General features: G+C 39.7%; 1 protein-coding gene across 2 annotated transcripts in view; it reads left to right on the forward strand.

Moving 5' to 3' along the window:
* Positions 1-526: 526 nt before the first annotated feature.
* The window catches only part of glrbb (glycine receptor, beta b), a 29,750-nt gene continuing 17,178 nt past the window's right edge, over positions 527-13,098 (forward strand). For both annotated transcript variants that reach the window (XM_034883006.1, XM_034883005.1), the window contains exons 1-4: positions 527-869; positions 4,734-4,872; positions 7,094-7,200; positions 9,001-9,068. In XM_034883006.1, coding sequence (XP_034738897.1) covers positions 4,751-4,872; positions 7,094-7,200; positions 9,001-9,068 — 297 coding nt within the window. In that variant the 5' untranslated portion in view covers positions 527-869; positions 4,734-4,750. The remainder of the gene's footprint in view (positions 870-4,733; positions 4,873-7,093; positions 7,201-9,000; positions 9,069-13,098) is intronic.

Consider the following 13,098-nt stretch of genomic DNA (forward strand, 5'->3'; position numbering starts at 1 on the left):
CGTGTTTGAAAGCTCCTGTAACAGCTAGTTAATGGACCTTCTGGTGTTTTATGATGCTATTCTTTTTTAGATCAATATTTGCAAACAAATCAGTAACATAGGTCTACAACCAAATCTTAATTTATGGTATCATTTTTTCATTCACAATTAGCCTGTTTTTTTCATTCGAGTCTGTGATATTACCATACGTTTAGATTATCTAATGGCCATTCGATTTCAAAATTTAATGAGTCTATGTAAAGCTAGTAGCTGGTAGATCCCCTGTGCCTGAACTATATTGCATCCATAATTTGCCGTCGGTGTATGTTTTATGGTCTATTCAGCCCTCACTGTTCATTTCCAACTGCCACTAAATACCACACAGCCACTGCCATAAGTAGTGAGACGTTTGTTCCCATCATGTGAATGAGCGCATCCAACCCTCCCCCCCAACCCCGGCTGTCACGTCACGGCTCAGCGTTCAGCTGTGCCTGTGGATGCGGAGAGCGGCTGTCCGTGGTGCTGATGAGAGAGAGACATGACGCTCTCCAGCTCTGTGCAGCCGCTACTGCGCATGTTGCATGACAGGTAGCACGCAAGCCTCCATCTTGGGCTTCCCGAGCTGAGGCGAAAGAGCAGCAGCCATATACACACACACACAGTGATTCCAAAATAACAACAAAGCAGGCGAGGTAATAAAAAAAAAATTGGCATTTTGCCGAGATGTAACTTTTCAACAAATTCATTCAACAAATTTCTTCAGTGGAGAAAGCGGAGAACAGAATGGGAAAGAAAGACAGCGTATGGTCTAGAAGGCTCTGTTAACAACTGCACTGCCAGCTTTACCGGGTCTCGTTTTCGAAGAAATTGACAGGTGACAAATCCAAACGGTAAGTGGTGCCATGATTTGTGATATACGACTTTCGTGTTATTCATGTTCGCAACGTGCGCTCGTGTGATGTGTTCGCGTTCATATGTAGCCTATCCTCCTCCCTGCATGCCCCCGTCATGGTGGTCGTGGTTTACTGTGTTGTTCTCACACGAGTCTTTCTGCTTTGCTGATCCTCCGGTTCTGGTCAAGTGTCAACCTCTGCCACTTACTTTTCTCTTGTTCCTAAAAGACCAAACACGACGAGCAGCCACAGGTTGTGAGGACTCCGGTAGTTTGCCTATATAGGCTAGAGGGTGTATTGCATTGGCTGCATGTCAGTTTTTTAATAAGCATATTGCATAGGCCTTTCCTTGTGGGTTTTGCAGTTTGATAAGAAGACCGCCCATTGATGTGTATCATATTAAAGAAAACATAAAATATCATTTACGCCCAATCCCTTGGCTTTATTGGATCACTGTTAACTCTAACGATCACTTAATTATTTAATTTGCGATTATTATCTTATACATTAATTATTTTTAAGAGAAATACATGATTATGGTCCAGATACTGAAAATAAATGCAGAGCCTGTGAAAAATATGTGGGCAGAGCAAAATTGCTTATTGACCTTGGACCCATGGGACAGACCACGTAAGGCTGCTTGAGTCACTGTCCGCCACACTCTGCAGTTTTAACATTGCCAGTAGTAAAACACAGGTAATGATAATGTTGTTCAGCAGGCACACAGTTGACTCAGGCAGAACCATGATCAATGTATGGACTCAGCCTCTGCTGAACCCACAACTACCTGCAAAAAAAGCAGGTTAGCATGAGTGTGCATGGTGATCTGGTTAGCTCTTAAAACGTATACAGTTGTACAAAGTGCATAACAACAAAACCAAAGTCACTTAAATCTGCTCCAACATGCCATGCATTATTCACCCCCAAAACAGGAAACAGCCTCCGATCACTACTCTTTTAAGGCTAACGTTTGGGTACTAAAGCAGAGTGTATTGGTGAGGAGTTGTGCAACTTGTTAAGCTGTAATTAACTCATTTTTTGATATATTTTTAATGAAAACATGTAGGTTGTCAGTTTTTATATTATCATAAATTCATAAAGCCCAAAACACATTTTAGAGGTCCCGAGCTGATCCAAAAGACAATTAAGGTAGAAGGCAAAACAACATTTCCACTGCTCAAACTTATATTTATTTTATGACCTTCCTCAGTTTTTTTGCCCTTGTGAATTATTGATTTTTAGCCCTTTGCAACTCTAAAAACTATAAATAAAATGTCAAATTTAAGCATGCAACATTGCCCTTCAGGGGTTCTGATCACAAGACAAATCTTGAGGATGGTGAGATGATTCATTGTGACATAATTCACAAAATAGTAGAAGACAGAACATGCCTGATGCCCAAAAGTAGTTTATGTTCATTTGTTTTTTTCTCATGATTATTGAAGAGTTTTAGGATAATGATTAACAAATTTATTTATTTTTTGTAAGAAAGCAGCGGCACTCTTTGGCTAATCTTCTCACACACAAATGTAACCTGTGACAAAGGGTTGGAATGGGACAATGCTTGGTTATTAAAGGGTAACAAGCCAAAACAAATTGGAAAACAGGGCTATGATATGCTGTATGTTCATGCAAGTGGTTATGTTTTGAGTGGCAGCAAGATTTTAACATGTGTCTGGAGTAGACGGTCATGATGGGAGTTGTCAAGATGGGAGTTGTTATGTAGAAAGTTGTATCTAGGTCACATAAGAAATGTTATTGGCAGGTTGCCAAGTGAAACATTCCTGACAACTCCAGCTGCTGCCACCTGATATGTGTGGGTCAGTGTTGACGTGTGGTGTCCACCTTCTCTTCCCCAATGGTAACACAACCCCGCAGTTTGCAGGAATATTCCTGCAAAAATCGCTGAACGGAGTGGCTGAAACAATTTCCGCTGGAGAATGTGATGATCAATGTGCGGGCGAGGAACAGTCAGGGAGTTACTGGGCCAAGGCAGTGAGAATGTTAGAGTGTCTCTGTCTAGACAATAAACTGCTTCACTTAATATACAGTCTTGGTGGAAGGGTGGGGGCGAGGCTGTTGGCTAAGCTGTTGGTCTCAGTGTCACTATGCAATGAAGGGGGACCCGTTATCTAGATGGGGAATGAATCACATAGGTACTATGGCTGCTAGCTGATTAATGACCACTATCAAGAAATGCAAAGTGCACCACCTGTGCCTTTAAGTGTGTATTTGTACATGGATTGTTCTGTTGCTGTTATCGTTGGCTGGCTGTGGATTTTCTAACAAAGAGTTTCGTGGCAAAGACACAGTACCATATTATCTCCCACATTTTAGTATTTGTTGTGTGAAAATGGATTGAACTATAACACTACAGTCATCATAGATCAAACCAAATTAAATAGTTTATAAAGATTGTGAAACAGAACAGTGGTGATGGAAAACACAAATACAGCTGCATGCAGAAACAGCATTGTTAAACATTTTTTCTGCAGGCTCTAGACTGAAGTAGACAATATTTCAGGGTCACATTCACCTGCTGAGTCCTGAATGACCGACCATCGTAATCCAGCTGCATTACTCCACTGATTGGATTTATGCACAAACTTAATTAAACCATGTCCAATCTATAGGCATATAGACATAAACTGTGTGTGAAATGCATCCTACGTAAAGGAGAATGCGTCATGTCAGGAAAGTAAAAAGGAAAGTCGCAGTGTCTAGAAATCACGTAATCCCATTGAGGGCAAAGCTTAAAGGAGTATTACGGTCGATTTCATGCCTACACCGTGTTATCCTCCTGCCAGAGCTAGCACCCAACAGGCTTAAAAGGGAAAGTTTTAAACGTGTTTTAGCCTCTAAACATGTTCAAAATGTCATTACTAGTGCCTTCCCATGTGCAGTGATTCCTTCCAAGTGAACACAGCGAATCTGACTGAAGCAGATGTGACAGAAAGGCATAAAAGTTGTGTTAATCCCATAGACAGTTAAAGAAATGGACCAACAGATCCAGTTGTTCTGTACGGAGACCAGTGAAGGAAAATCAAAGCACTTTTCCGGTGATGGCTAGGCGTTACAGCGCAGCCTCCAACTGAGCTTGGCAACGTCTTCTAGTAGCTGTGCCAAGAGAAATCTCAATCATTCCCAATCAGCAGAGACAGAGAGCGTAGGTATTTGTTAGAAAATAACATGGACACAGGCTAATCATTGCTAACTAACATGCCAATTACAGTTAGTAATTGAACCTATACAGCTAATGGAAGCCCAAACTGTTTGCATGCTTCTCCTGGCAATACAGGGATTTATATGCAACAGTAAATTGCATAGTTATGATACAATTGATAGCATATTTTTACAAAAACGTCCGCTACGGAACCTAAATGTGAGGTACACACAGTTTATACAGTGTCATGTTTCTTTAGAAATAAACAATACACAAATAGAGTCTTTAAACGCTTCAGATGTAAAGTTATTTACTGTCAAAGTGGCGCCAAAATGAATGGCAGTCTATGGGATGCTAATGGCAGGTGATGGCTCTGTAGCATTAAAATGGCATCATGGGAGCTACGCTTAGGAGAGGCTTACCCCCTTGGTAAATCCATACCTCTGTTTATTTCCTGTTTCCCGGTGAAGTCCACACTAGTTGACTGTCGAACTCATACAATCCACTATTCCAAAATGTATTTTTCCACTAAATTCTCCTTTAAACTGCCACTTTCACGTGTGCAATTGGATGCTAACATTTGGTTGAGTTTGACACATATACACAACTGTGGGGGTTACTTAACTGCACATTAAGCCTCAGTAATTTAAATGACTCCTTTTCTTTGGATAAATGGTTTGTTGTTTTTCCCTCCGCAGGCTTATCTTACACCAGAATGTGCATTAAGAAGCTCGCCATCTTGCTCCTGGTCCTCGCTCTTTGTCTAGAGGGAGGATCTGCCAAAGAAAAAGGAACAAAGAAGGGAAAGAAAAAAGGGAAGCAGGTTTACTGCCCATCGTAAGTATGGGATAAACCACACCATGTGCATGTTGTACAGTGCAAATGATTCATGACACATGACACGTACTGTGCTTCATGTTTAGTCACAACAGACATTAAACAGCTGTTGCCATTAGCTAGGTAGTATCCACATAAACTGACATTCATGTGTGGAATTGGTGGAGTTCCCCTTTAATTACCTTTTCAGGTTCCGTTTAGCATTCAGTTAAAGCATAACTCTGTCTGGTTTACATCTGATGGATCTTACTTTTCAGTCATCAGCTGCTTCACGGCAGAGCTACTCAAGTCTGATATGAAACTTTAACACAGTCGATTAGGAACAATGGGCATCCCAGAAATCAAATACACTAAAAGTCTGTGGTGTTAAAAAACACAGAATACTTTCAATGTTAAAAAAGTCACAGCTTTTTGTGTAAGATCCATGCTACCTAGGCCACTCTCATTTCCTCATTTACAGTTAATGCAGATGTCTAGTATCACAAGCAACTGTGTAAGATTGTGTTCTTAAAATAAAAATGGAAGTTGTCAGGTCATGGATAAACTTAAAAGGTAAATTCTGTATATGTCTTATAACAAAATGAACACCAATATGCCCCATCATGCCTTTTGGATTGCCCGTTGTCTCTATGCCGTGTAGAGCTGCATCCACTACGTCCTTAAATGGTAACAAATGGCTCGACAATGAAAGTTCTTGAAATGAGGGCGAAACCGTTTGATGTAGTCCCAGTACTGGCAAGTGTAAGTTGTATGACATATTTTGAGTTTAGTGCTGCGGATGTCTTTGTGGATCAAGGGAACCACTTGGTTCCAGTTTAGCTGTTGTGCTTGAGGTTGTCAGTAAGGCCTGTTAAAAGAGAGAAGGAAAGAGGTTTAGTGGATGGGAATTATGTATTTCACTTTGATCAGACGAACCACAGAACATACACACACACACAGTGCGGCATTCCTATGGAGCACTTTAACTCATCCTCAGTGCATGATAAGGTTTACATAATGATATGGAAAGTGCTTTGAGAAGGGGGAATTCTTTGGCAGGAGAATCATCGCCACCCACAGGGAGGCTTTCTTTTTGCCAGATCCTGTTCTCCCCTTTTCATCTCCCTGTACCATTGCTTTTTCATCAGTCAACCTCAGACAACAAATGATGTTTGCTTGAACGTCTCTAAAAGTCACCACTTTATGTTATGGTGGTATTGTTAGTAGGCAGTTGAAAATATATACTGTTGTCTTGAAAAGTAATTTTTACTTTTTGCCACCCACATGGCAGATATATTGAGTCCAGGCAACTCATATGACATCAAGACCAATTGGGTAACATGTCTTTCATTCGTTTACTCTGCAAATAAAGATTTACTTGATAATATTGTTGTATTTTATGAAGCATTTGACCCAATTTCCTCATAGAAACCAAAATCAATTTCCTTAGACAACCATGCCTCTGTTGTACTGTGTAGTGCTATAGCAAACGTTAGCATGATAAAACCCTAAGATGGAAAACATACCTATGAAATATGAGCATGTGAGTAACGTATTTCCTTGCTCGCGGAAGGAGGAGATGACAGCGCTCAGGACATTTATCAGCCCACTATGAGGACTAAGTCTGAAGCATGGGAATATTTTGGTTATTATAAGAATGCCAAAGGACAGTTGATTGAAGATAGTTATCATGCCTGCAGAACGTGCAGGAAAAAAGTTGCTGCTAACGACATTTAACACACTTTTAAAAATACTGCAATTAGACCAAAATAATTTTGGTCACTATTATAGATTGGTTAAATTCTCATACCGTTACATCCTTACATGTGAGCATTATCAATGTGAGCATGTTATCAGGCTGACATTTGTATTTAGCTCAAAGCACAGCTAAACCTAAGCACCTCCTCACAGAGTTGCTATCATGGCTGTAGACACATGGCTTTGTTAGAAATATGACACTAAATGACTTCAAGGTGTTACATAATTGTATTCGAAGGTTAAACTCTTTTTCTCTATCTGCCTGGAGAATCAGTCCAACTTCCCCTGTCAGCATTGCCTGCATGGTCCAAATTTTAAAAGCTAATTTAATCCCTAAATGGTAGCCCTCTCAGGTTATAGTTTAATCAAAGAGTATACAGAGTAGAAGTGGGTGTGCTGTTCAGCTGCACTGTTCATCCAACAGGAATTTGACCTGCTAATGTAATCGTGCCTGCAGTTCCCTCTCTGCCTTTCTTGTTTGCAGACAGCTGTCATCTGAGGATTTGGCTCGAGTCCCAGAAAATTCAACCAGTAACATCTTGAACAGGTTACTGATCACCTATGATCCCAGAATAAGGCCTAACTTCAAAGGCAAGTCTCGTTGCGTCTTCATCTGTCTCTGTCTGTTCTTAAAGTTCCCATGACATGGTGCTCTTTGGGTGCTTTTATATAGGCCTTAGTGGTCCCCTAATACCGTATATGAAGTCTCTTTCCCAAAATGTAGCCTTGTTGCAGAATCACAGCCACTAGAGCCAGTCCCACAATAAGCTTTCCTTAGTATGTGCCATTTCTGAGTCTGTAGCTTTTGAGGGGGGCAAAGTGGAGGCTAGGGCTGTGGCATTGACCAACTACCACTTTGCTCGTTTGAAAGTCATTATGTCTCTCTCTCATGGGTGGGCCAAATTCCTCTGGGTTGGCAAAGCACAGAAAGGGGAGGTAACCTTACCCTTTTTGACCTCATAAGGAGCAATATTCCAGATTGGCCCATTTGAGTTTTCATTTACTTAAAGGCAGGGCAGGATACCCAGGCCTCTGTTTACACCTATTGCTGTGTCTAGCCACTGGGGGACCATAGGCAGGCTGGGAAACTCATGAAGTGAAATGTTCATGCCTTTAATTGACATTTCTGCTCTGGTGCTGTCATGCTAATTAAAGAAACAAGCATGCCACCATGCATATATAGGTCCAGATTTCTTGCGTAGACTTGGTGCAGGGACTGCTGTCCACTTAAATGGAGCATGAGACATTAACTGAAATTAATTTCCTGTTGCAATTACACTTTTATATTTAACATTTACTACAACAATGTTACAATAAGCCAATGTTCTCTGGTTGACTCTTTTTTTTTTAAACATGTTCGACATGTCCAACAGGTATTAATTTACACAAACAGGCTGTGTAAATCATAAATATTTACAATGAAGTTTGTATATTTCATTTAACTACTGTTTTTCACACCTCTGTCTCTAGAATCTGCCACTGTTTTATCTTTTTTTTTTTACTGTCCACCAAGTATCCATATTTACAGTGTTTACAGTGTACTGTAAATGTCACACTGCACCAGACTTTCAGTCCCACAGAGGATAGCAATAAAAATAACAAAGAGGTGATTGAAGACCTCTACATCTGACTGATGGTCTTACCAGTCTTCAGGTAGTTTCCATCCTCTGGCACTTGGCAGCAGAAACTGGGACTCAATGTTTGATGTATTGTGAGCAGAATCAGCTCCCTCTCTGTCTGCCTGCGACTGGTCCAGCAGCCAAACATCTGCTCTGGATTTCAGGGTGGGCTGAAAGCTCCCCGTCCATAAACATCCATGTCATAATCTCCCAAATGACATCCTAACCTGCGGCTTGTGCATTACTTTGCATAGGCCTATAGAAAAAGTGAGCTGCTTTCAAAAACCCTATAGAGGATTGTGAGCTAACACTAGAAGTGTTTGTTGAATAATTGTTAGTTTTCTTGGTTGCATTAATGCATGCATCTCTATAATATACATTAATTTTACCTAATTCAGGATATAATTTAACCAGTAAAACTCTTGAGCCTACAGTAGACCTCAAAGGAAACAGTTTATTTAAAGGAGGGCGAGGAGTTGGCATTCATCAAGGATTTAATTAGTTTATGCTAAAGGCTAAGAGGGGAGAGAAAGACCAATATATGTAGGCTACATGTTTAGAGTGTCACAAGTCTTTCACAAAGGATGATCAATAATGCAATCAATTGCATAACCAGGTACAATGTGTATAAAGACTTACAGGGTTTACAAAGCATACTGACACTTACTTCAAGCTACAATCACACTCAGCTACCTCACTCCTATTGCAATACGGCTGTGAAACACAGTGGACTTAATCCTACAAACTCTTCTTCCCTTTTTTCTGAATCCAGGAATTCCAGTGGAAGACAGAGTGAACATTTTCATCAACAGTTTTGGCTCCATCCAAGAAACAACCATGGTAAGAATTCCCTTCAATACCACTTTCGCCTGACAGCATTGATAATCAATACTTCAGCCAATCAGATGCCCTGGTTCAGAGCGGAAAACTACTTTATTGTACAAGTTTTAAGAATGATGAATGAGCATGTTTTCTAGCCGGTATCAGACCATTTAGTAATGAGTAATTATGGAGAATGGAATTTTAATGTCTCATTTGTCTGATGGCTTAATTGCTGATAAAGAAGTCCAGTTTGAATCCTAGTGAACAGATTAAACTCAAGGACGGAGCTGGGTCGACTCTTGATCATTTAGGAAACAATAAAGGAAACATTCCTCAAGGTTTCTAATGAGCCTGGCTTACCGGCGTGTTTTAATTTAAAGCTGCTGGGTGGAGCCAACAAACATTAAGTGTCTCTGGTTCAGTAAACGTGCTCAATAATGTGACAAGGATAATAAATGAATGCAGTGCAGTGTGACATAATCCACAGTTTGACTTGATTCTGTCTCACAAACTCTTCTGCGACGCAGGATGCAACCCAGGGGTTTATTCCAAGAGAAAACCTAAATTCTTAAAAAATCACAGTAATAAAACAAGCACGTTGTCTTGCACAAATCATGCAGTTACGTCCTATTAGTTACAAGATGGGTCATCAATCCAAACCTCACTGAGTCGGAAATTATGACCTGTAATGGCAGTGCAATGTTTTTTTTTCTATCATCAGAATACTATCAAAATGGTTTAAGCAATTTGAATTCTCTCAAAAAACGGATTTACAATTTCTGGTTTGACATACCATGAAATAAACTTGTAAGTATTTGTTTAACAAAAACAGCTGAACTAACAATTGAAATGACATAATTTTGATGTGCTTGCCAAAGCTGTCAAACTCTTGTCAAAGCAACGCTGCTCGCAAATTCCACTTTAGTTACATTTTAAACATCCTTGCATTGTTTGGTCCATTCCATGCCAGACAGAGAAGACTACACATTGTGAGAGCAAATAAAACTTTGCATACTCCTCAAACAAAGCAGCTAAACATAAAAAGCAGAGCAAAGCACACAAGTCTCAAATACTTGCAAGACATTATGATAATTTGTCTTGCCTGAACAATCCAATTATAGTTATGGAATATACTGCCAACATCAATCTTTACAACATCAGTTCAGATTTGCCCCCAGAGTCCTGTTGCAGGTCTGGATCAGTCCAAAGAAGTGATCAATGTTCTCCTACTTCATTTCATAAGCAGTGGCACTCTGAAAAAAGCCTTCGATAATATATCCTGGAATCTGAGCTGCATTAAAACGTATTCTGGAAATATCTCTTTTGGCTGCGGATCAGTGTCCGCGTGTAAAATCTTCCTGTAGAGAGTTTCTCACTAGGGCCAATTACAGACCAATTATGATGATCAAAGCTGAACGTACTGTATGAAATCCTTAAAACACATATTGGGGGGATGCATGCATTAGGGAAGATAAAACATAAGATTAAACAAAAATGAGGAAAGAAACAATCAAAGAAAATTAACAAAAAGAAGGAATGAGGAGCAGGCAGAAGGAGGAACAGACAGGGAAATGGAAGTTGGAAAAGAGCTGAGGAAGAAAATGAAGATGCGATAGTAAACAGAAAGTGAAATCCAGTGACAGAAAGTCACAAAGTAGGGCAGGAGGAAAAACAAGGGGGGACGCTTAAAGTAAAGTGAAGAGGAACAGAGATAGAAGACAAGTTTGGAGGAATAAAAATAAGAAAAGAGGAAAGGGGAATGAGTTATATAAGTGGAAGGGATAAGGTAAGAGAAAAACTGAGAAAAAGTGACAAGCGCAAGATAGCAAAGAATTACAAGAAAGAGAAGCTAAGAAAAGTAAAGAGAAAGGATCGAGAGGGGGCAAGAGCCTACACTGAGTCAGAGAAAGAGAGATGAGGCACTCCCAGATGGCAAATCTGTCTTCCCTCGTCCCTCTGGACGCCCAGTGATAGACAGAAAGAAAATGAAAGTGTGGAAGCTTCAAAACGAATCCAGGAGAAAGAAGTGACAGCTGTTCACCTCTACCATTCAATTTATAACGCTGTGGGGTTTCTGATCTCCTCTCTCATCATTTACACCTCCCTAGACTATACAACACCTCGGATCCACTAAGATATCTATTTTCACTTTATGATTGTATCCATAAGGGGAGGATGACTAATTTCCTGTTGTGAAATGAAATAAATTGGTTTGTGTTTTTTTTTTTTTAGTACTGCTTCTCAGTTTGAGTTTTCCTCCATGATTCAAAGAGGGATTGTGCTAAATCTCTCCGGAATCAAATGCAGGACCGGCAGCTTGATAGTGAGCCAGAGGGAAGATATATTTCCTTGTCTGGTTTTCAGAAAGGCAAAGGTGTGGGAATTGGCTTGCGTTTCTGTCAGACAGTGAAGAGCCAGCAGTAGCTATTTGTGCTGTCGCTTGAGGACTAGTTGGACATTTGAGTCTAAAACTAAGTTGTATAGAAATGAGGGCTGGCTTTCCAAAATGAGATATCAAAAACTTGACCGCTGCTCCTTCTCCCAACAAATGTTTACTGGCAGAAAAATAAAGCACATTCTGTGTTACAGCTGAATTAATAAGCTATTCTAAGACCTTTGTGTATAAAACGGTGCTAGCTAGAGTTTTTGAAATAGTTCCTCATACTGTAGACATTGTGCATACCACAACAAATTACATGGATCGATCTGTATCTGTAAAATTTTATCTGTTATGAATTTTTGCAAGGAAAATGATCTGTGTATACACTGTGTATACTAAATGTATATAGTATAATATTTATTTTCATATAAAAATTAAATAGTCGACAATGGCACAATGATGGATCTAACATGTTGGAGAATAATCTAGGGTCAGAGTTACTAGAAAACACTAGCATGTAGAATTTGTATTTGTGTATATATATATATATATATATATATATATATATATATATATATATAAGCTAGTACATGTGTTGTTTTGGTCCAGAGGAAGAGTTTTAGTGTGAAAAGTGTCTTTCAAGCTTAGCAGAAAGGAAAAAAGGGCAGAAGGAGTCTATCTCTTGTTTGTAATATTACTTATGTCTGATGTCTAAATTCAGAGGCAGTTCAGTCCAGTCTAGTGTGTAGCAGAATGCTTTACTGGAGATAAAGGTACCATAGTGCAGAAACAAAATAATATACTGTATAATACCCAAAGTACTTTCATGAAGATTAGATGCACTGTGTACGTTTTGCATAAAAGCAAGAGAAACCTTTAAAATGAGATACTTATGTAAACTTTTCACTCATGTTCAAATTCCTTTTTCAATCATTGATACGTGTGTGGTTTGTGTTAACATGTTAACGTTATCATGTTGCATGAAGGGCCCTGTTGCTAATTTCATGAACACCAACAATCCATTGTGTTCTCATTCAGTAAGGAAAGTGGCACTATGTTTTTTAATTTAAAAAACACCTGAGTGCAGAGCATAAAGCAATGAAAAATGTTGGCTTTTAGCAGACTCTGCATAAGATGCTGCAGTGAAAACAAAAAAACAATATTCTTCCCAAGAATTTGGAACAATGAAGGGTTGAAAGTAGACTTGTTTTTTATTTTCCCAGGAACACACACACACACACACACACACACACACACACACTCTAACACACAAACTCACCCACATACAGCTGGTATTTTTGCAGCCTTATTTGACATGTCATTCATCTTCACACTCACCATTATGAGTCCTTCCTAACACCTGGTCCCAGAACAGCTTGTGGCACGCCATCAAAGCGGGCAGACCAAAAAAAACAACGTCCCAAAGCCAGACTGAGTGATACTTTGCCACCAACAAGAACGTGTAAATTTCACTAATAAGCTCTCTAATGAGGCATTAAGTATCACATGTGGCTGTATTGATAACATTTGACCCTTGGACTGTGTTTTCTCTACGTTGACTGCTTTAAAGTAGATGGAATGAGAGTGTTGGCTGTTACGGGGAAGGACGGACCCAAACGCACAGCTCAAAGTAACGTTATTTATTAAGGGGAAGGAGAGAAAAAGGGG

This window comes from Etheostoma cragini, chromosome 10 (genome assembly GCF_013103735.1).
Source record: "Etheostoma cragini isolate CJK2018 chromosome 10, CSU_Ecrag_1.0, whole genome shotgun sequence".
NCBI lineage: Eukaryota > Metazoa > Chordata > Actinopteri > Perciformes > Percidae > Etheostoma > Etheostoma cragini.